The 24516-nt window shown below is 39.9% G+C and overlaps 1 protein-coding gene across 1 annotated transcript in view; it reads left to right on the forward strand.

Annotated features, from left to right (window-relative positions):
* Nucleotides 1-24516, forward strand: part of LOC136879033 (uncharacterized) — a 106799-nt gene that overhangs the window by 53430 nt on the left and 28853 nt on the right. The window contains exons 3-6 of the mRNA XM_067152760.2: nucleotides 11105-11139; nucleotides 17319-17418; nucleotides 20366-20514; nucleotides 22166-22204. Of these exons, the coding sequence (XP_067008861.2) occupies nucleotides 11105-11139; nucleotides 17319-17418; nucleotides 20366-20514; nucleotides 22166-22204 (323 nt within the window). The remainder of the gene's footprint in view (nucleotides 1-11104; nucleotides 11140-17318; nucleotides 17419-20365; nucleotides 20515-22165; nucleotides 22205-24516) is intronic.

The raw sequence follows: 24516 nt of genomic DNA on the forward strand, positions 1-24516 counted from the left end.
TGTCGCACTCCTCTGGGGCAATGATGAATGACTGACAGATGAAATGAAATGATATTGGAGATTGATGCTGGAATGAATGATGACAGGAAAAATCAGAGGACCCGGAGAAAAATCTGTCCCGCCTCCGCTTTGTTCAGCACAAATCTCACATGGAGTGGCCGGGATCTGAACCACGGAACCCAGCGGTTAGAGGCCGGCGCGCTGTCGTCTGAGCCAGGTAGGCTAGACGGCGATGCATAATCGATTCATATTTTTTGTGTCAGAGGTTGCCAATACGAATCTCGAAGTTAACCGAGGTCTACCGATTCAGCACTGGGGAGCCGAAGTAATACTAAAAGTTTCGCGGACGATAGGTTCTAGGGTGACCAGATTTTCAAAATCAAAACACGAGAGATAAATTAAAAGTTGACTCGAATCGACATTTTGTGTAAACATTCGTTATTGCTATATCTATATAGCTTTTAATAGCATATTTAAATTAATATTCGGTTAAAATAAGTAGGTTATGATATAATAAATAATTGGTTTATGCTTCAACTAGAGCCTCCGTGGCTCAGATGGCAGCGCGCCGGCTTCTCACCGCTGGGTTCCGTGGTTCAAATCCTGGTCACTCCATGTAAGAGGCTACTCCGGTTTTCCCTGTCATATTTCATTCCAGCAACACTCTCCAATATCATTTCATTTCATCTGTCATTCATTAATCATCATCCCAGAGGAGGGCGACAGGCTTCGGCAGCCGATACAATTCCCATCCTCGCCGCTAGATGGGGGCTTTATTCATTCCATTCCTGACCCGGTTGAATGACTGGAAACAGGCTGTGGATTTTCTTAGCAAACCGTGGGAGAAAGCTTCATAGATCACACCAAGGCGTTCGGCACAATCAATAGATCCATTCTAATGAAGAAGCTGGAAACCGCCTTAGGCTCAAGACATTACCAGCTGCCAATCATCAGAGACCTTCTCACTAATAACTGGATGGAAATACATGATGGCATAGATAAATCGAGCCCGATACAACAAACTGTTGGGGCACTGCAGGGGGGGCCCACTAAGCCCTTTACTCTTCATCGCAGCTACAGCAGATATCGTCGAGACAATAAAACACGACAATGTAAACCTTCTAATGTATGCGGACGGCATGGCATTGACCTCAACCTCAGAGGGCGACTTGCAGAAAACCTTCAAGCAGTTGGACTGGGCACAAGGAAACGACCTGGCATTGAATGCAGGGAAGACAGTCTCCGTGACCTTCAGAAGAGGGGGAAGACCCGGCACTTTCTACACTGGTGAGACACCGCTAAAGTCAGTCACCAGCTTCTCGTACCTGGGAGTTGCCCTTCAGACACAGGGAACCGTATTCACACGTCACTTAAACGACAGAGTTAGCGCCGCGACGAGAGCCACAAGTGACATCAAGTCAATAGGTGAACTGTCTCTGGAAACAGCCCTACGACTGTTCGAACTCAAAGTTGAACCTGCCATAACATATGGACTGGAAAACATATGGACACATCTGAAGGCAACACACTTGAAGAGGGTGCACTGTCTCTCCAAATACACACACTCTCGGCTCCTTATGAATTGACCAGAGAGCCCTTCTTTATAGAACATCTACGACTGAAGTTCTTACTACCAGCGGCGTTAGCCTACCAGGACTTACTGAGGGAACTGCATGAGAAGAAACGCAAGATATGGGAGGAAGTCTACGTTACTGACGCTATGTCAACCTGTGAATGGATGCAGGGAGGATACGAACTCCGCCACACATTGACACTACTCTCAGTGCACGGATTTCACCACAAGCTGTGTCCGCCTCCACAGCGTAACGGTTAGTGTTATTAGCTGCCGTCCTCGGGGACCCGGGTTCGATTCCCGGTACTGCCAGGAATTTAAAATTGGCAGGAGGGCTGGTATGTGGTTGAAATGGTACATGCAGCTCATCTCCAATGGGAGTGTGCCTGGAAAGAGCTGCACCACCTCAGGATGAGGACACGAGTTTACTTTTACCACAAGCTGTGCAGCATCCAGAGTTTTCACGAGGCCGGCACAAACTGTGCATGTGCAATGTGCGCTGACCAATGTGAGAGATATCACGTGTTAAACTGTAAGATGAGAACAGAGTCGCTGGTGAAATTCTGTAAAGAATAAGACCTGTAAATAAGATTTATTAATTCATGTACTTCATACACTAAATGGCCAATTCGGCTGCAATAAACATATGATTAAAATTCGTGTCTTGTTCAGTTTGTTTTCATCAAAGAGTGTATTTTCTTTACTCTTTGGGAATAACCACAGTTGGTCTAAATTTGGTTGTGCTACACGTTATTTAAAAACACGCTGTCTCAAAATATACGGGACCATTAATTTAAAAAACGGGATAATTTGCGTCTCGTATGTATTTTTTCAGAAGAACGGGACACTTAAGGAGAATAAGGAACGATCCCATAAAATACGGGAGGTCTGGTCACCCTAGATTATACTGAATGCTTGTCTATTTGAACGAAGTCGATGCAGTGGTTTTAAACTCTGCGTGTAGACCTATGGATATGGGACCTCGACCGTCAAGTGAAAGGAAGGATGCTGCAGGCAATGCCATGTAAAAGTGTTATCCACACGTGTTGATATCTGTCATAAAACACGACACAGGTCGGTGACTTTTTGAAGTACGGTGATGATTAACAATAGACGTTCCATCGGCTCTGAGCGGAACAAGTTCCGGTGTAGTGGTTCTGTTTGTCCCTGGGCGTGGTTTGGTCATCAGACAAGCTCCAGTTGACTCCCTACACTATTTTTGTCCATGTTAATAAAAAATCTTTGTATACAATAAACAAATCTTCTCGTCCATGAATGTAGGCAGTGCATTGTAATGGTTGCCATAGTGTGGGGTTCTAAATTTATTCTGAAAACAAAACTCCGACACGAAATGCGGGGGAGGATTTGAAACTGTAGGGAACCAGAAAATCAGTGTTATATGCTCAGAAAAAGTAGTTACCGTATTGTCTTTTTGTTAGATGAAGTCTGATGTAAAAACGTGCACGTGGCAAGGTCGTATTCGGATTGAGTGCCGGCTCAGCTGCGTTGTTCAACCAGTAGCCTACTGCATTTCATATTTGATTGCATTTACGACATCTAAAATGTATCGAAGTATTTTGTTTTTGTCATGTAGGTAGGTTTAATTCGTAAATATTGACCGCAAAGACTGTTTATTACGAAAAAAATAAGTAGTAGGCTGTACACGCGCCGACATCACAGCGAGTGGCACGTCACTTTCTGTCTACCTACACATATGAAAACCTTTAATATCTCCAAAAGTACTCGTCGGATTTGCAAAGTAAACACATCACTGAATCTGGTGCTCGATTTTTAGTTGGATGCAATCAGTGTAGTCCAGTTTTAAAAACAGTTGCTTCAGGTTTCTCTGTAATCACGTAAGTGATTGAGATGAATTGGACAGAGTTTTATAAGCCCCTTAATATAATTAAAGAATGTGAAAGCAGAACGTCTAACGGAATATCTTTAACAGATCAGATCGGTAGCGGCGCTAAGAAGCTCGCTCCCTCCCCCCTCAGCAATAATTGAAAATGGGCCTCTCATTTCCTGATAAGGAAAGTTAAAACTTTATTTCGTAGTACAGAGTTCTATATTATTACAATGAACTTCAACGACGCAACGATAATAATAATAATAATAATAATAATAATAATAATAATAATAATAATAATAATAATAATAATTTAGTTTTCAAATCTGAAGGAATTAAAATAATACACTTAACGGTACGAAAACACACACACACACACACACACACACACACACACACACACACACACACACACACACACACACACACACACACACACACACACACACACACACACACACACACACACACACACACACACACACACACACACACACACACACACACACACACACACACACACACACACACACACACACACACACACACACACACACACACACACACACACACACACACACACACACACACACACACACACACACACACACACACACACACACACACACACACACACACACACACACACACACACACACACACACACACACACACACACACACACACACACACACACACACACACACACACACACACACACACACACACACACACACACACACACACACACACACACACACACACACACACACACACACACACACACACACACACACACACACACACACACACACACACACACACACACACACACACACACACACACACACACACACACACACACACACACACACACACACACACACACACACACACACACACACACACACACACACACACACAAGAAATGCATATTCCAATTATAGTACCGACCAAAACACGCCGACCGTCACAAGATTAAGAAATAATTTCGTTCCTAGGACCAAATAATTTACAACTCAAACGTCCATCGTAAGCCTACTTAACTACACTGACTGCCGAGAGTTATAAACTGGCTCGAGACTTCAGTATTTAGAGTTTAAATAAGGAGGATGTCTTTGTTTTGGCATCTTCGCTGACTACTGGCTTAAACCTAAGAGTTTCATTTTTGTCCGTATTGAACTGAGAATGGAAGTAGGAAAACTTAAAGGGTCCACCCTTTAAGTTTTCCTACTTCGACTACTGGCTTCTCAGAACTGGCTAATTACTTCAAAAGCCTTGTTGATTGTTGTGAGTGAGTGGCAGCAAGGGATGGCTATTATTGGAACAGGTTGGGAAGCCCACATTCTTTCAGAAATAACTATCGTACTCATACTGACGAAAGAAGCTCTGCACTACGACGGCCTAAGTTTGAAATAACCCTCTGTAATACAAATAATACTGTATTGTATGCTGTAGCTTTATCAGCCACTGAATTAAGAAACAGTCATGCCCCCCCCCGCCGGGTCAGCAGGATCCTTATCGACGCTACTAGATCGGATAATATTTGAGGTGGGGGATATTTGTAAATCGTGGATAGCCGGCGGTAGAAGAGATGATACTTGGAATTATAAACGAGAGGATTTAGAAAGATAGTTATCTTCTGAGACGGCCAATTTTTGTGCGGTTGAGTAAAACGTCTCTCATGCACTGTAATTAGATATTATAAACAAGTTGAAATGTTCATATTGTTTTATTTCTTCATTAAAATTTTTATTTGCAGAATTTGTTGGCGAGATCTGGTGTTTACAGTGCACTATTTCTTCTGGTATGGTCCAGAGCAATTTTGTTACTTTGATTTGTCTCAGTCTCATCCTTGGTTTTGATAACAGGTGACAGGTATGAGTGATGCTAGTAATGCTATTCCTTATGCAGCCAGTCCCTGCTATGAATGGTGTGAAAATGTTGCTAATAGGGTAGGTTGGTGCTTGCGTTTCAGTGGGCTTGGAAGACTGATATGTAATAGCAATTTCTGGCTCAGTGAAGAAAACAGCAGGAAACTATCTCACTCCTCATTTCCCTAGTATGCCTCTTCAGTGATGCCTAGGCCATCTATGACAGCTAATGGTGGAGCTGTTGAGAATTCAACCAGCCTCTTGCTGAGGACTGAACACACACATAACTTACATACATCAAACTGTTATTGAACAATGATGACTGATGCGAGAAGTATGATTTAAAATATCCTTTGATTTACCATTCTTTTTTTACAAGCGGTGAGTACTGTAGGCTCCCATAACCGTCTCATTCATTCTGCAGATGTACTTTTGGTTTATTCGATCCCTTATTGAGTCTAGTTTCCTCACACATAGGTTTCATCTGCTTATTAGTCTTATGTTTGGACACTTAGGAAATATGCCAAAATTTGTCAATTTTCAGTCAAGAAATCTTTAATATTTGCTTTATTTATGGTCACATTAAAATTTTTCCATTTGATCTCGCCGAGATAAATCAAATGCCACCTCACACTGCTTTAGCGGCCATCTCGTTATGGCGTCATGCATACTAGGTCGGCTACCGTGGTCACATCTTGTGCATTCATCTTTCTACTTTAAAATAATGTATAATATTTTGAATTATTTCATGAACAGCGTTTAATCGATTTTGCGCTCAAGACCTGGAATAATGAAATCCCATACAATTGATCAACTGGATGAGTTGGCCGTGCGGTTAGGGGTGCACAGCTTTGAACTTGCATCCGGGAGATAGTGGGTTCGAATCCCACTGTCGGTAGCCCTGAAGATGGTTTTCCATTATCACACCAGGTAAATGCTGAGGCTATACCTTAATTAAAGCCGCAGCCGCTTCCTTCTCACTCCTAGCTCTTTTCTACCCCATCATCGCCACAAGACCTATCTGTGTCGATGCGACATAAAACAAATTCTTTAAAAAAAAAAAAAACTATTATGTTGATTATTGTTTGTTGTGATATGCTGTGTCTCTTCTGATGCCACTCGTCTCTGACAGATTGTATTAATGCTGGGTCCTTAGTGGAACAGTCTGCTTGAATATTGGCTGGAAGTAGCTGGAGAGTTAGATAACCTATTTTTTTTTTTGCATCCCATTCCTCTAGTTCATACATTTTCTGGTAATTACTGGTACGTAACATGCTGGTTCATCATAGTATTCTAGATATTCAGTCCCTGCACTGAGGCGCTGATAGGAATGGAGTGTGCGCACACGTAATGGAAAATGGCAGAGCAGCGTTCCCCACTGTCTGTGGTCAGGTCATTCCAGCTCTGGTACTTGGCACTGTTAGAAAGCGAGCGTAGTATTGTTAGTGAAAAGTGAGAAACTGTGCCGTGTTTCATTTGAGCAAACATTTCATATGATAGCATTACTTTTAATGCTACATTCCAGTCAGTTAATATGGCATTTTTCGAGATGTTAATATTTATCTGCATCTGTTTCAGGCTCATGGGGAAATGGATGGGTGTATTTTAAAGAAACTTGCTGTTTCAGTTTAGAATCAGGTCAAGTAGGATCTTAGCTATAAGTTTACCAAACAATTTCACCAGGAGGGGGTGCTGCAGAAGGGGGCTAAAGCATAAAACTCGCAGTTGGTTTTACACACAAATAGCTCGTGGTGAATTTTTTGTTCTACAACTATACGTTGTTTAATCCCACCAAGAAACAAAAGTAAGTCAGGAGGATGATGCATTGTGAACAAGTTCTTTTGATGTTGGAAACATTTATTAACAGATAAAGTAGCGGTTCCCACACTACGAAAACGTAAAATTAAGCAATTTTCTCAATTGTGCCGAAAGTTGAAGGGCTAAAGGCCAGTTATTCTATGAGAAGCTCTATATGCATCAGAAACCTTAACTTTAGAAGTTCATTCTAAAATTGCAGATATTGACAAACAAAAACATAAAATTCATAGAGAAATTTTCGGCTCCATACTCACTTTCATCCTCGCTGGGATATTTTGAAGCCATTCCTCAGTGAGAGCTTGTTTAGGACACCGCTTCTTCCTCGCCTATTTCTCTCCGCTTCTTAAACAGTCACATTACAGTACAGGCCAAGGAGCCTCTGGATAATGGAAGTAACTTTATGTAAACATTTTTCATATTACTTCTTGTTTAAAAGATATGGCTCAACAAGGAACATCCACTGCTCTTTAGTTTATCACACGTTTGACATGTCCATACAACCCCAGTCTACTACAACTAACGGATGGAGTAGTACAACTTGGCCTTGAGACCGTCTTGTCAGTCAACTATTAGGTGCCAGGTCCACCAGGTGGCGGAACATGTGTGACCCTGGTTCTGAACACCCTGTACGAGGTAATGCTGAATTGCCTCTAGTGTGTATGGTCTTACTAACAGAATAATAATCAGTGTGCCAGAAAACATCATCCCTAGGCTATGAAGACTACCCTACGGGTTAGGAGCTGTTAACTGAAAGCCAATGCTAGAATCCATTTGTGGAGTAATCAGGTCATGGTGGTGGTGGTTTTTGTTTAAAGAGGAATTACAACTAGGCAACCAGCAACTATCCTCTCTAACACTAATCAGAGGCGAAATGGAAGAGGTGCAAGCCTTTGGAAAATAAAAGTATCGGCATAGGAAAGGGAACGGCTACTAAGGTATGTGCGTTGCATACTGTACCTAATACTGTCTGAGTCAGAACAGAAAAAGAGTGACCGAGAAAGGTCAGATAGAAAAAATAAAAGTGAAGAGACTAGCACAAGTACATGGAGGCAATGTTAGACTCAGCAAGGGGGCCCTTGATTGCCAAGATGGGTGCCCCTGCATTTGATCTTCCAGTTGACTCTTGTGACAGCCAGGGAATGTGTTCTACTGCCTCCAGTTATAGGGGGAAGAAGTATCAGAATCAGTGGAACTATGCATTCTTCCCAAATGAACCCAGAATGATTCATAAGCTAACGATCATCACATGATGATCTACACCAGAGAAAGAACCATTCTGAACCCAAGAAAATGGTAAGCTTGTTTGCTAGTGGTATACCGGTACCAGTATGAATGAATAAAACTACTGATCTTCACTATTTTATAGAGATACTGATAATGCTCAAAGATGGAGAGAACTGAGAAATCAGATCATCTTTAAAATTCCTACTCTATACTTCTAAGAGTTTAATAATAACCAATAATGTTGTCTCCACAGAGCACAAGTGGTAGATTAATTTCTTCAAGGGGAAGATAATCCAGGTCACAGAGTGACAATGAAGTTTGAATCAAATGGTAAGAAGATGAATTTCAGCCTGTTAACAGCTTGGCAACTCCCAATGAAATCTCGCAACCAATGTGAACTTTGAATATCTCCCTCCCTGGTCATGGAAGACTAGTAGTTTTCTAATCTGTGCAAGGGAGTGTCTCGTCATGCCAATCAAAATGAAGATTGCCGAGTGGTGCTGAATAGTAACGGCAGGTCAGTCCTCACCTAGCTGTTACGGAAGATATTTCCATTAACCCACCACAGAAGTGCTCCAGCTCCGTGCTTTGTCTGTCACTGTGCACAGTTTGCCAACAACGAGGCCTGACCAGCCGTGCTGCCAACTCTCATATACTGGGTGTTGCACTATATTCAGTATGACATTTTTACTGACGTCTTTGTTGGAATATGATATTTTACCCTTTCAGAAGTGTATTACCTCCATTAAGTAATGGCAAGTGCTAAAAACAAAGTTCCTCATAGTGAAGGGAGAGAGATAGCAACAGCACATTCACTGTCTACTCTCTCGTAATACCAATATAAATGGTCTGTTATTGGACATTATGAATTTTCCAGCTAACCCATACCTCGTTGCCAGTGTTTCGCCCCCGTGTGCTAAGTTGGGCTCATCAGTTGGTACTTAGCACACCCACCAAGATGCATGGCTAGTGCATACTGTGGAGGCCTCTGCATAGGCTACTTAGAGCCACCAACAGTGCTAATGCACTGAGAGACTTTGTCTCATTACCAAAAATTGATGCCTGCTTGGCCATCAAATGATATAGATGTTGATTCCCATAGGGTACCTGAAATACTTATCCTGAATGAGTAAATTTATAATACCAATGTCCGTTATTGGACATTACTCATTCAGGACAAGTATTTCAGGTTCCCTATGGGAATCAACATCTATATCATACTCTCTCATACTCGCTCTGTTCTCTCTGTCACACCCAGTGATGGAACTAGTGCTATATTGCTTGGTTTCCACGGTCATACTTCAACTTGTCGTGCTATAGTCTCCACCAAGAACAATTTCAGATATCTGTACTGTTCTTTGTGAGGTGTGAAATATCCTGCCAGAAGAACTCAACCAAGTCAGCAATGCTACATCGATATAAGACTTGTGTAGACTGCTTTCCTATTTCATGTTTCAATCACAACATCCCAATATTATTTTCATTTCCCTATTTACAATATGTCCTTGCAGCACTTACAGTTAGTGTGGTGTTTAGTCGTTTCCTCAATACGTTCCTTCCCAAGCAAGACCTCAGTGTCAAGAACAAGCTAATGCCTTGGTAATACCAACACTTGCTTATGAATGCAAGAGTTGGAATACTTTCAGAAAACATTTAAAATATCTTGAAAAATACAAAATAATAAAGTTTACTGAACAAGTATCAGTGTCTTGGAAGAGGTTAATACCACGAGCAATGAAAGAATGATTATGAAAGTTCAACTCTGATGGGTTGGCCATGTCGGCTGCATGTCTAACCTAATACACATCATCCAATGCAAGATGTATTCTTAATTAAAGGATGGTGAGCGTAATTAGGAAATAAAATAATTCTAAAGTTGGCAGCTGGGAGGATCTAGCATCTGATTGCCCAGTATGGTGACATATTGTCTATGAGAGTTCATAACATTTTGAAAGCCAGTGATAAAGGCATTAGTCCGATGGAAAAGATTACAGAGAAATGAAAATCAGAGAAGAAATAACTGCCAGAGAGAGAGAGAGATTTAGTATAGAAATAAATCATCCATCCTTCAATGAGGGTGACCATTTAGACTTGAAATACAGTCAGGTTACAACTTCAATAGAGTTTAAAAACATCAAAAAATGGAAATTTGATTTTTTATTTTATTTGGCTAATCGTTTTACGTTGCACTGACACAGATAGGTCTTATGGCAACGATGGGAGAGGAAAGGCCTAGTAATGTGAAGAGCGGCTGTGGCCGGTACAGTCCCAGCATTTGCCTGGTGTGAAAATGGGAAACCACAGAAAACCATCTTCAGGGCTACCAACAGTGGTATTCGAACCCACTATCTCCCGGATGTGAGCTCACAGCTGCGTGCTCCTAACCGCATGGCCAACTCATATCTGAAAACACTGATGCACTTGGAAGATAATCGTTACACTCATTATCAACTGAATGCCTAATGATGAGAACGACAACATTAAAGGGCTGTTGTATGAAAGTTTTATTTGCTGTTGTGTGCGGGATGTTTGTGATATCTAAATCTTGCACTATTTTGATAAGTACCAAGTTAATATGTGAACTAATTATGTCAACGGCACCTTATTTACAGATAGCACACTTTGTAACATTAACAAATTTAAATCAATACTTAGGGAAATAATTTAATTAGTTTTTCTGTTAAAATAATAATCATGGCAGATAATTTGAATGAACTGATATTAATATGCATTGTATATTCATATAAACTTTTATGTCTGTTACAGGTTCTGAGGATGACAACATAACAGTACAAGCAAAAGTAAGTTTATCCATCTTTTAAAAGAAGCACTGATATAAAATAAGTTTTCCTCATTCTCATTAATACCCACTGCCACACTGCTTTCCCTTATGAGATTTATCTGTTGTTATTAGCAGATTATCTGCCTCTGCCTCTTTACTTCACTGACAGTCAAGATAGTACAGCAGTTGCTTCTCAAGAGCAGGACAGACCCAGGCTTGAATCATAGATAGTTCTGTGTGGGTTATCACTTTCCAAGGAATGGTAATAAGCTACTGAACTTTTGCATGTTAGAAAACAAGGAAATTCTTTAGTTTTTCAGAGAACTTTGCTCCACATCTTCATAAGAAAATCTTTGTCTGTTCACGAGCCAATGCCATCATGTTCTGCAATTAATATTCTATCCTTCCTTTCTAAAGTGCATACCATTCCAGAATGTCTTCTCAGTGGACTCTCTGACTGTTGAAGATGTGACATAATAAACTATTTGAAGAGTCCAAAGAAAAAATCGGCTTACTCTCAAAAAATAAATTTCAACACTGTCGACTAGATTTTGTTTAGTACCGGTACTACAATATTCTCAATATACAAAGGGTAAACAAGTGTACACAAGGATTTACAGCAGCTTGGAATTTTGTACCCAGTGGATAAATCAGCTAACACTCAACATTCATTTATAAGAAAAGCAGCTAATTGTCATATATGAATACAAATGCAAAAGATCCACCAACTCAATACACCACTTGTTCAGATAAAAGTTATTATCTGACAAAAAATACTAGTACATATTTTGTCCACTTAGAGGACATCTTCAACTAATACCATCAGAATCGAATTGAATGGAATCGAATCAAATCAAATTGAATCGAATCAAATCAAATCCTGATCTGGATTTAGGGCATCACCTAGGTGGCAGATTCCCTATTTGTTGTTTTCCTAGCCTTTTCTTAAATTATTGCAAAGAAATTGGAAATTTATTGAACATCTCCCTTGGTAAGTTATTCCACTAAACCATTTACACTGAATTATTAAAAAGAATAATGGAATTAAGATCTATGGAGAAACTAGTGCATGACTTATTAAAATCTAGAATGAAATGTAATTTAAAATATGAACAGAAAGTGCATCTATCAAGTCATAAAACATCACACACATTAATGGCAAGCTAATCACTAAAGTCTTAAAAAAAAAAAATTTGATGTGTTGATACTGATGGTATTATCTGAAGATGTCCAATAAGTGAACAAAACATGTACTAGTATTTGTTCTCAAGTAATAACTTTTATCTGAATAAATAGTGTATTTAATTGGTGGATCTTTTATATTTGTATAATATGTTTAGTGATGTCAATACGGAACCAACATGAGACTTTCAACATGTAACAGCTAACTGTCTTTGTGATTTCGTGCTTCAAGCAGAACTGCAGGTGTAATCAAGTTTAGACTTGTCTTTGCATGTGTTTAATGTGGTTCTCTGTTGTGGAGCTTATGTTTTATTGTCACATAATATAATTTCATTAAAACATTTTCTGGCCACAGTAAAAGTAACATATCTTATAATACAGCAAAATCAGCAGTGTTTAAAATTTAAACTAATATATAATGTTTTCATAATTTTATGTTGTAATTCATAGCCTAGCCTCTGATTCTAATGTAGTATCAATATGAACTATAATGTTGAGACAGTACGCAAAAACCTTGTTTATTGAAAATAATAAAATTTTACATTTACATGTACAGTATTTCTTACGGGGTTGATTCTTCTTGAATGTCTTTTCCGCCAAGGATAGTTAAGGACAGGAATTGGAAGTAAGTCGGCTGCAGTCTATCAAAGGTACCGTCCCAGCATTCACCTGGAATTGAGAATGGGAAACCGTGGACTCTTCTGAGTTCTTTGACACATTTGCACGCACTCCCGGATGCTCGGACGTAGATGTGAATGACGTAAATGACCGGTTGAAAAATGACTGTAATTCAGGCATTATGACAGATGAATAAATTATTGCCTCTTGTTGCTCGGCAGGTAATGACAAGAGTGATGGTGAATTCGAAAATGAAACTGGTGCTCCATCAGAAGAAACAATGACTCATGGAGAGGCAACAATAAAGCTGGACAAACTGATGGTCTGTTTAGAATCCCAGACTGAAACCACACCGGCAGAACTGATGTTAGTAAAATGTCTTCGTGATTGTGCTGCGCGCAAACGCATACAAATGTTAAACAGAAAAACCTCACACATTATTTTAGTGCATAAAACAGAGTCGTAAATGTGAGAAAATTGTTCTTACATTTTTTTTTGTACAATTGAGAAAAGGTATTACTGTACAACTATCTATTAGGGAACATAAAAATAGTACTGTTCCGTGTAATAATAGTAACTTGCCTTGAATGTGTTTCCAATTGAGTACATTGTATAACATGTACTGTATTTGCTTTTTTTAGTTTTTCTGGATTATCCAGATTTTTGATAATCCGGATCAGTTCCGGTCTCGCTTAATCTGGATAAACGAGGTTCTTGTGTAGTTGTTCACAAGATGAAAGAAGCAGACTTTCTAATGAAATTTTTCACAAGATGGAGTGTTTTCCCAATTAAAATATTTACCATGATCAACAGAACTTCAAGAAACTACCACATACGAGAGAGGCACCAATGAATTGACTGGGCCTAGCACTATCTATTAGGGAACATAAAACTAGTGCTGTTCCGTTTAATAATAGTAACTTGCCTTGAATGTGTTTCACCGGGCGAGTTGGCCGTGCGCGTAGAGGCGCGCGGCTGTGAGCTTGCATCCGGGAGATAGTAGGTTCGAATCCCACTATCGGGAGCCCTGAAAATGGTTTTCCGTGGTTTCCCATTTTCACACCAGGCAAATGCTGGGGCTGTACCTTAATTAAGGCCACGGCCGCTTCCTTCCAACTCCTAGGCCTTTCCTCCCCCATTGTCGCCATAAGACCTATCTGTGTCGGTGCGACGTAAAGCCCCTAGCAAAAAAAAAAAAAAAAAAGAATGTGTTTCCAATTGAGTACACTTATGATTTTCACTGCTGTGAAAAAAAAATGGTATTGGCTTATTTTTCTGTAGAATATCTTTTAGTTACAATTTACCATAGTTTATTTCTTAAAATATCTAAACATTAAAAGAACAAAGGGTATCACCATTCGCATCATCCATATATAGGGTGGCACACAAAATGTCCTTATAAAAAAATGGCTGATGATATGTGTAAATCTGGGCTCAAAATTATGTCATTTTGTGATAAGTTGCCTTAGTTCACACATGACTTGACAGATGGCAGCACATGTATACTAGATTCCAGTTATAGGAGAGATTATAATGGACAAAAGGAGGTTGACACATGACCAGTAGCTGAAGACAGTGTTGTTTTATGCAGAAACAAAGACTGTAACTCGACTTGGCAATGTTTTATGTTCATTTTGGCAAGCAGTGGGCTCTCTGTTGAGACATTATATAGAATGACAAGCCAATTTGGACCCAAAGGCGGTATCATGGAAAGAAAACAGCCCTGTATCAAATCAATCCACTCACTGGAGAATATTGCTGCTGTGACAGTGGTTCTGGCTCTCCCTTTACTTCTGCGTGTAAAAGTGGTCTGATCTACTGCATAATTTTGATATATATCCTAGTAAATGTATCTAAGCTCACCAGACAAAAAATTGATGATAATGACGATGCTTGTTATTTAAAGGGGCTTAACATTGAATGTCATCGGCCCCTGAGACAAAAAATTAATCACCCTTGGAGAATTCGTTACAAGCATCATTTAATACCATGTAACTACGCCTCTGGACTTGATAACCACCTGGATTTGGTTAGGAAGCGAGCCCACAAGGTTGTGTAGGTATGTCACATCCAGGTTTAGCCACTCGCTGAGGATTTGATTGCGCAATTCCATCAAATTGCGGGGATGCTGATGTCGGCGTTTTACTCCTGTTCCAACATGTCCAACAGATTTTCAATGAGGTTCAAGTCAGGTGATTTTGCAGGCCAGTTGAGATGTAATATGGGTGGGGGAGTTTTCATAAAACCAGTCACATATGCGTCCAGCCCGATGAATTTTGCTGTTGCCATCTTGAAAAATCGGGGTATCAATAGCATACTCATCATGCAGATGTTGACTAAAATGCAACACCTTATCACCCAGAATGTTTAAGTAAACATGCTGGTTCATGTTAGTGGCCCAATCCGTGATACAGAATACACCCCCAAAACATCACAGACCCACCTCTGGCTTGAACCTGACCTTGCACACATACAGGTTAAAATGGTTCATTTGGCCTTCGGTGCACTGGACAATGTGTGTCATTGAAATACAGGCAAAAACGTGATTTGTCAGACCACATTATGTTCCGCCAGTCACCTACTGTTCACGTTTGATGATTTCTAGCCCACTGAAGATGCGCAGCTTTATGTACCTGTGTGAGCAATGGCCTCTTGCAAGGTGACCGACTCCAAACGTTCATTGCATGCAGTTCCCGTTGCAATATTCGTTCACTAACAGGCTATGATGGATCTTCATTCACTGACTGTAGCAATTCCTGTGTTACAATCTCCGCTACTGCTACGTATACTTCCTACCTTCGCATGCTGGTTTTCGTCGATCACGCCACTACTGCTTCACTCACTCTTCTGCTATGCTCACCTGTCGTCTGCCTACTCTGTTCATCACGTGATCCTGACGTCATCTTCTTCTCCACGCACCGCCTTCTCCGCCTGTGTGTGTGCTTGCGCTAACCTCTATTGGACACGTGATTATGACGTTTCTGGAATATGCTGGCTTTCAACTTCTCTGTTCTTCTCGACGTTTCTGTACGACTATATAATCTCGCTCCACCGCTCTAAAAATTGAGTCTGGCTTCGTTACGGAGTGGTGGAAGCACCCATACAACTACTACGTTCTATATTGTGATTTACCATCTGCACTGTTATTTTCTTCAGGTTATCCGGTGAGCAAGTTTTATCATAATGATATTTTGACATTAAATTCTTCATTGGGCCATCTGCCCCACTTGAACTTTAGTTTTGCCAGCTTATTACGGCATCAAAAATATATATGCAGGACATTATTTCGACTAAAACCTTTCAAACACAAACTGTACTACGGACAATGGAATTTTGAAATCACAATATCTGCTTCCTTAGACCAATGCTACCTTCCTCTATTTTGACTTTTATTATTCTTCATTGTACCCTTAATACTTATTCATACGGTTTTGATGTATTTCTAAATATCTATATTGTAAATGTGGCACATTCTCCTTGTCTTTCGAAGTTTCCTCTATATATTTCAGTCTAGCAAACTCTTGTCTGCGATTTACTAAACTTGTTGAGAAATGTTTACTGTTTTTATTATTTGTTAAATACATATCTTATTTACTTTGTTAAGTTCAAGATTTTTCTTGTTCCTGTCACTTTCTCTTGATCCTATTCCTTCTCACTGTGCGAATTCTGCAGTAAATTATTATTATTATTATGATTATTATATCGTGCTGCTTCTTCTAGCACATGTATGCTTGAGCTATATATATCTACTAATACAGTATACTATTTTATCTCTGCATCGCACATAGCTACGCGATAGCCGAGCTTCCTCATTACACCTGTCGGGTTTGGAAGCGATTTTGATTCACAAGCTGTGAAACGTGTCTCTGGTCCCACTGAGTCAAGATCCTTTTCCGACCACAATTCAGACGTTGTGTTTCGTGGCCACGTCTAGTACACCACTGCTTGTAGACTTGTTGAACAGTCCGCTTTGAAACCTCAACAAATCCAGCAACTTCACACACCGTTTGGCCATGGGCATGGCCAAACACGATTGCTCCATTTTGCAATTCTGTCACATGCTTACATCTACCCACGTTGACGTACACTGTCCGCTTGAAACATCAATGTCTCACTGATCGCTACAACCTTATGCTCATGTAGAGGAAGCGCACGTGTGGTTGAAAACAGAACTCGTTTGCTGTGCTATCTGTTGTACAGGCTTAACAATTCATCTGTGCATAACTAATTTTTTGTCCGGTGAGCTTATAGTTACAGCAAATGATAAATGAAGCATTATTGAAACAATATTATGGAGTGGCTATAGAGAATTGGCATGGCCTAGGATCAAACCATTCACATTACCTTGTCACGTTGGTGGTAAATTAATACTGAATATAATGTAATATTATGTTGCAGATAGCCCCCATGTGTCCACCACGACAGGCTGAAATAATAGAAATTGAGAAGGAGTGTATGATGGAGGATAAACTTAAAGATCCAGAGTGCACATCTGTTGGTAAGTGAGCTTCAACTTGGTCTTGTCTATTTACTGCTTGCTCGAGTACCAATATACAGATAGTATGAATTAAAATTTGATATTGCCACAAGGAGTATGCTTTCCATTAATACCTGATATGGGTTGATGACCTAGCTGTTAGGCCCTTTAAAACAATAACTGACATCTAATAAATTATAAACACTGCAGGTCAAAAAAGAGCAATCAAAGCTTCTGTACATTTGTATGGTGTATGCATAAGTCTTTCCCGGTTTCACTAAGAGATGGTGCCAGTGAAAAGTAGGTAGCATATGAATTTGACGCATACATCAGTTTGTTCACCTGACATTAACCTGATATTAACCTGCCATTCTTCCGCACCCACCATACTTCTCTAACCTGGTGCCATCTGACTATCATGTTTTCGCATCAATGGGACACGTGCTCGCAGAGCAGCACTTCAGCAATTTCGAGGAAGTTGGAAAGTGGCTCGACGAGTGGTCTGCTGCAAAAGACAAGCATTTTTTCTGTCGTGGTATTCCTACCTGAAAGATGAGTGAAGTGTGTAGAAGCCGATGGCCAATATTTTCAATAAACAAAAAATTAATTTTCCTTGAAAATTACGCATTTTCTTTATCACAAAAACCGGCAAAAACTTATGCAAACACCTGGTACAGGAAACTGTATGGTGGAAAGTTTAAATGAATATGTTTTCAGTTTGTTTTGAAAAGAAAACATAAAGAGCGTTGGTGATCAGGTATAATTTTATCAATAAAGCCACGGTCAAATAAATTCAAGCCTGCCAGCTTTATTTGAACAGTCAACACAGAGCAACAACCTGACCTAATGAGCAATTAAGTTAGGAATGTGTTGCTGTGAAGACCACGCCAACCCCTAACCAAATGCTTTATGTTCTCTGCTGCTACTGTGTCTCACGGACTTACAAGAAACCCTAGCTTGAATTCACCATGTAACAAAACAAAATGACACTATTATCGAGTGCGGTGATTTCCAACTAGCCTGTGCCTCTGATGATTGAGGATCTGTTAATCCTATCCTTACCGATGTTAACGAGGAAGCTTCCTTCCTTTTAGAGATGGTTTAATCTCCACAAAGTATGCAGTTTCCCAACATGAGGAAATAACTTCCTTGACCTTGCTTTTGTGTCTGAAATATTCACTAATAATACTCTGCATCAACCAATCATTCTACTTTGGAACTCAGACTTCATCTTTCCCATGTTCCTCATTTTCCAGACCTGCATGACACACCATACACCATATTGTCAGAGTGTGTGAAACGCGGGCATACACAGGCAGCAAAGTGGATTTTCTGATGGCAACTCCAGAAGCAATACAGTGGATCAATGATCTTGACATTCAGTTGTAAGGAGTCTTTCCTTGTTCATTGTTTTCTTGTATGTAAATATGTATAATTTATTTCTGTACTCAACTTGATTGTATGGGCCATACACTAAATAAATAAATCCTCATTTTCCATAAAATATTAAAACATTACTCATGTGGACAAAAGCAGACTTCCCTCAACTTTAAAAGCTCTTATTCCAAGGATATAAAACAAAACAGACTTTCTTAAAAGGGCTGACGCTAACGGAGGGCAGTTTGAACATTTCACATGACATATTCTGATACGTTCTGTTCTTATGTGTTCCCATGATTAATGTACTATGTAGAGTTGTAGAAAATGAATTCTAAAGTAGAAATAAAACGTTTCCAGACCCATATCCATTTAACATATTGTTACAAATAAAACTCCATCTCTTTCATTACTCTAATTTATTTCAGGATGACCCAATATGTACACACACACACATATTCAAACACAAACAATTCTAACCAGTTATTAACGGCCACACGTACTAATTACCAGTCTATTCACAAGTCCCTCTACCTTATGGCGCAGCAAGTGTCCAGCGCGTTCTTTTACCTGGACACTGATCCTTACTTTCACATTCCCCCAAGTCCAGTCACCTCCTACAGCCACTGTGTGAAGACCACTGGATTTGAACACAGTGCCCCTGGCTATACCACACACGACAACTGTTCGTCGGTTTGACTCCAATGATAGTCCAGTACTTTGCACAGTCCCATGCACTGAACAACTGAACCAGCTCAACAGTATTCAACAGCAGGACGATACTCGCAACGGCAAACATAAACACATGTCTATTTATCCTCGCACTCACAATAGTACGTTTCCTCGCTGGCTCACGGCGATCCTCAGTCCACAGAATCACACAGTACAGTCTATCGTTCTATCACCTCCAGTTACACATTCACTGTCTCTCCAACACCACAATAAGAACTCCTGGTTCAAACCTCAGTGGGACACTAGTAACAGGCAACATCTCTGTCGCCCTCAGCCCAGCCACCAAATCCCAACACACTGGCTCCACCTCAGAGCCCAAATGTCGCTCACTCTAACACTGATTCCCACACGGAGTCCAACTCTGAGTGACTGTCGGCGACTAGGCCCCCCTTTTATAGCTCGTGTGATTTGATCCAGAAATTTCACAATTTCACTACAGGCAGAGCATTCCCGTTGAATCTCCAAGGAACTTGCAGGTAAGCAGGCTGCTGAGAACAATGCATGGAAAGGCCGGCCCCACCCCACAGGTCGTCTGAGTCACCAGCCCCTTCCTGGAAGTACAGAAAGGAGCTACCATGGGGCTGGCATGTAACAATATTTTCTTCTTCTATGTGTGAGGATTGTGTCCTGAAAGTTTGACCTACATGATTGTTTCACCTTGTATATGACTCAAAATGTTTGAAATGTTTAGACAAGAATCAGTCTGTTTTTCTTCAAGCTCATGTGGCTATGATCATCACATCAACAAAACTGCAAGCTTTCTTGCTTCTTGAAGTTGCTTTTCTACCTGTATTCTAATAATTTATTGTTGTTGTGTGGCATTGTCCTAAGATTAGACAGTAATGCTTTTTTACTGCAGCTCCTACAACAGACAAGGATGAAATGGAAATGGTGAACCTTACTACTGAAACAACAACAATGCCAGAAGATACAACTACTATTCCTACAACAGAAAGTATGACCATGGAAACTACAGTAAAACATGTGCGAAGACACCGAAAGCGAACTGTGAGTGAAGTATCATCATATGATTGATAAGAAAACAACTTGCTAGAAAAATTAAACCTAAATGCTCTTTCTGCATGCTATAAAATAACTAATCTTAGATCTCTACCAAACAGCATTCATAACATTTCAATAATATTAAGAGAAATAAATTTCTTAATTTTCTTTCAGCCTTGATAAAGTAGTTTTCTGAGAACCATGACTGTATTAATAAGCTCTTTCAAATAATGCCAACAGCCGTAGCCATGTTGACACACCGTATCCCGTGAGATCTCCGAAGTTAAGCAACACTGGGCGTGGTCAACACTGGATGGGTTGCCACGCACTTTTGGTGGGGGTTAAGGGAATGGAGGAGCGGAAAGGAACTGGCCACCCTACCGCACGTAAACTATGGCTCAGGCACACCTCTGCGGAGGTTCGGACCTGCCTTCGGGCAGAATACACCCTTACCTTATCCTCTTTCTCATCTACACTTCAGTACTTCTTCCCCTCCGGTGATATAAATGAATTTGTTTGTTAAAACATTTAAGCTCTTTAGGCTCTTCAATTGTGAAATTATCAGCTTTTCGCCCCATGTAGCAGTGGGCTCATCAGTTGGATTGCTACACCTTTCCAAGACACTGGCGGCTAGTGCGCGGTTGAGACACTGCTGCAAGCCCCTTATGTAGGACAGTGCAGTGACAGTGCACTAAGGGAAGCATAACAGATTTGTTATTTTGTTTATGTGTTCAGATCTTATAAAATGTCCAGTAGGGATGGAAAGCATGTGTGAACCTAGACCCAAGATTATTAAGGGAGTCGCATATCATCGTGGTAGACTATTTACAATATTATATTCAAAATAATATGAACGAAATACATATTCTGGACTTTTTTAAAGCATCGTCTTTAAAGGCCTCGTGTTGTTCAGTAACAATTCCCATATCATCAGGTTTTTAAAAATGCAAAAGGCAGTTGTTTCGTGTAATTGGAAATATTCTCTGAACATTTGATGTAAATCTCTTTTTATTAAATTTCTATTCAACTGTAATCAGTTTGTTTGTGTTTGAACTATTACTTTACCTAAGAGCAATTCTATTACTGATTTAGCCAATCAGAGCACTAGACGTTCATACTAGGTGTAGCCTGTGCAGAACTCCAAAATCTCGTATCTTCTCACGAATAACACTTTTTAATGAAACAGTATGTAAATTTCTAAATCTACTACAGTATTAAACTATTTGAGGAAAGGCCTTTGCAAATGCTTGTGTTCAGTCCATGATGTTCCAATAATAAGACCTGACTGGTTTGACCTCAAGAAATTATAATATAGTTTACTGAACCACACTTCAATGTATAAGACACTGTGATAATGCTCCAAAGCTGAAATGAGTTCACTGGAGACCGGGATGAACCAGTATCAACAAGCAAAGAGCTCATCTATGTAGGTAACAAGATGTGAAATTGCAGTCATTCCTTTTGCATTTTCTTGTTGATCTTCACCTCCCCTTTCTTCAGCTCTTTCTTTCCAGTCATTGTTTTTATCCTTTGCATGTGTTTCTGCTCTTCTTCTAACTTACTGTCTTTGATACACTGAATGTGTATTTTTAAATAGCACTGTTCCTTTCCCATTAAATGATAAATGATTTATAATTATGACATTTGTATGTTGCAGTGCAATTATCATCTTTGCATCCTCAGGCGACTTGATGTGGTAAGGAAATAATTTACTTTAAACTACTAGAATAGTGAAAACTTGTTTTATAAGTCTGATATTATTTGTTGTTATTTCATATTTAGACCTGGGAACACTGCAAACAACAATTCCTCATACTTTGTGCATGCCATGTTGTCCAGTTAGTCCTACTCTAGGCATGGCTAAACAGCGTTCCTTGGCCTTGCAGTCTGGCTGCCTGTTTTCAAAGAGGTTTCAAGTATTCAAAGGGCTCTAGACCGACTGACATAAATTTATTATTGCATCTTCCTTGCTTTTGGTTGAGAATGTTCTCTGTCACTTCTAACTTGGGCTCATAGATATGCAGTGCAACACCCAGCTCAAGTAAAATATTTCTGAAGTCCTAAAATTTTTATGAAATACTTCCTCAACTGCAATATCATTAACTGCATAGTTAAACTGATAAAGTTACCAATTTTTAGTTCCATCTCTGTATGTGAGCATTACTGTTTATTTTCTCTTACAAAACTGACCACGTCCTGGCAACATAGGGGTTTAACAGACTTTAAAAACTGTAACTCTGTGCAGTTGATTGTATCATGAACCCCTGTTTCAAACATAGAACACATTATACATTCCTAATGTAAATAAACTTCTCAGATCACAGTATTCTTTGCTTTTCTAAGAATAAAAAATAAAAGCGAACGTATGCCACTGCATGCAAAGCAGTGTTATTGTAAAATACATCATATTATTTTTTGACATGACGCTGTGTTTGATTACAAGGGCTATGAATGCACATTTTGCTTCATCGGTCCAATTTCACCACAAATGCAGTTCTGCTTACCCCTGCCTGCTGTGACTGTCTCTCTCTCACACTTTCACCGAGCAGATAGAGTGCAAGTCTTTGCCACCACTGCTCATTGGATCAGAATCCCTGATAGTCTTCCTCCATTGTCACATTGCTTTTTTTGTTGATGTTGTGTCGCCATTGCTCACTATCAATGACCCTATGACGTGAATACACTGGTTCTCATTGATCACCTTTGTTAAGCAACAATGAGCTCTGTCAGTACTTAGATGGTGGCTGCTTGGGAACGTGTGTGCTATTAGCTCAATTCCCTTTAAGCCGGTTCTGTGGGGCAGGGTTAGCATGCTTGTCTCTTACCCAGACAGACCTGATTCAATTCCCAGCCAGTCTAAGGAATGTAATTCAGTATTGAGGGTAGGAATGGCGTTCGCTCAGTTTGACGAGACCAACCAAGGAGTTGTCTGATATGAGAGGTCTTGGTAGGCTATGATCCTTAATGTGTATGTACCACGAGATATGTGGCTTTGTTCAGATCATCAGCAGTTTCATTAATGTGCAATAAGATGAAGTTGAAAGAGTCCATTGAGAGAGCGGCAGATTTTAGCATCTTTTCATGTTCTATTCTTTAGTTGCAAATAATATGATACCATTATACATTTGTGTTCCAGGTCATTTGCAACTAAAGGACAAGATTTTATTATGAATTGCAGCTTTTAGCAAATACAGCAATATATTTTGTTGATTTTTAGCAACAAGATTAAGAATACAAAAAATCGGAGAAATGAAGTACACAAGAAACTGAACATTTTGCAGTTTATACTTATTTATTGTAATTTGGCCACATTCTGTCTACTCTAAGAGGAGAGAGGACTCCTTCGTTTCAATCTATCTTGTTTTTGTCACCCTTTTAGGGTTGGTTGAATGTCCAAATTTCCTTTGTCCAGATGTATTTGCGTTACATTTTCTGTTCTGATAATATTTATGAGCTGGGTGATTCAATTTACTGCCGAGGCTAAAGCTATTTGCTTTATGTCGCACTGACAGAGATATGTCTTATGGCGACGATGGACCAGGAAAGACCTAGGAATGGGAAGGAAGCAGCTGTGGCCTTAGTTAAGGTACAGCCCCAGCATTTGCCTGGTGTGAAAATGGGAAACCACGGAAAACCATCTTCAGGGCTGCCAACAGTGGGGTTCGAACCCACTATCTTCCGGATGTGAGCTCACAGCTGCGCACCCCTAACCGCATGGCCAACTCACCCGGTACTGAGGCTAAAACGGAGGTCTGGCTACTATCAACCTTGTCAAAATCCTCATTACTCGTGTCATAAGTAAACTGTTGTTTCCATTCTATCATCCCTTCTTTGAATTTGGATATTGAAGGTTGAGTACTATTATCATTTTACAAATGAAAATATTTATAAAATCCTCCTTATCAATACAAATCAAGTCATCTGTTAGATGAAGGAAATGCTACCATGCAAATATTGCAATGATACATCATTTTGTTCTGAAGATATTAACTATCAAAGAGTGCCTCT

This window comes from Anabrus simplex, chromosome 8 (genome assembly GCF_040414725.1).
Source record: "Anabrus simplex isolate iqAnaSimp1 chromosome 8, ASM4041472v1, whole genome shotgun sequence".
Classification (NCBI taxonomy): Eukaryota; Metazoa; Arthropoda; class Insecta; order Orthoptera; family Tettigoniidae; genus Anabrus; species Anabrus simplex.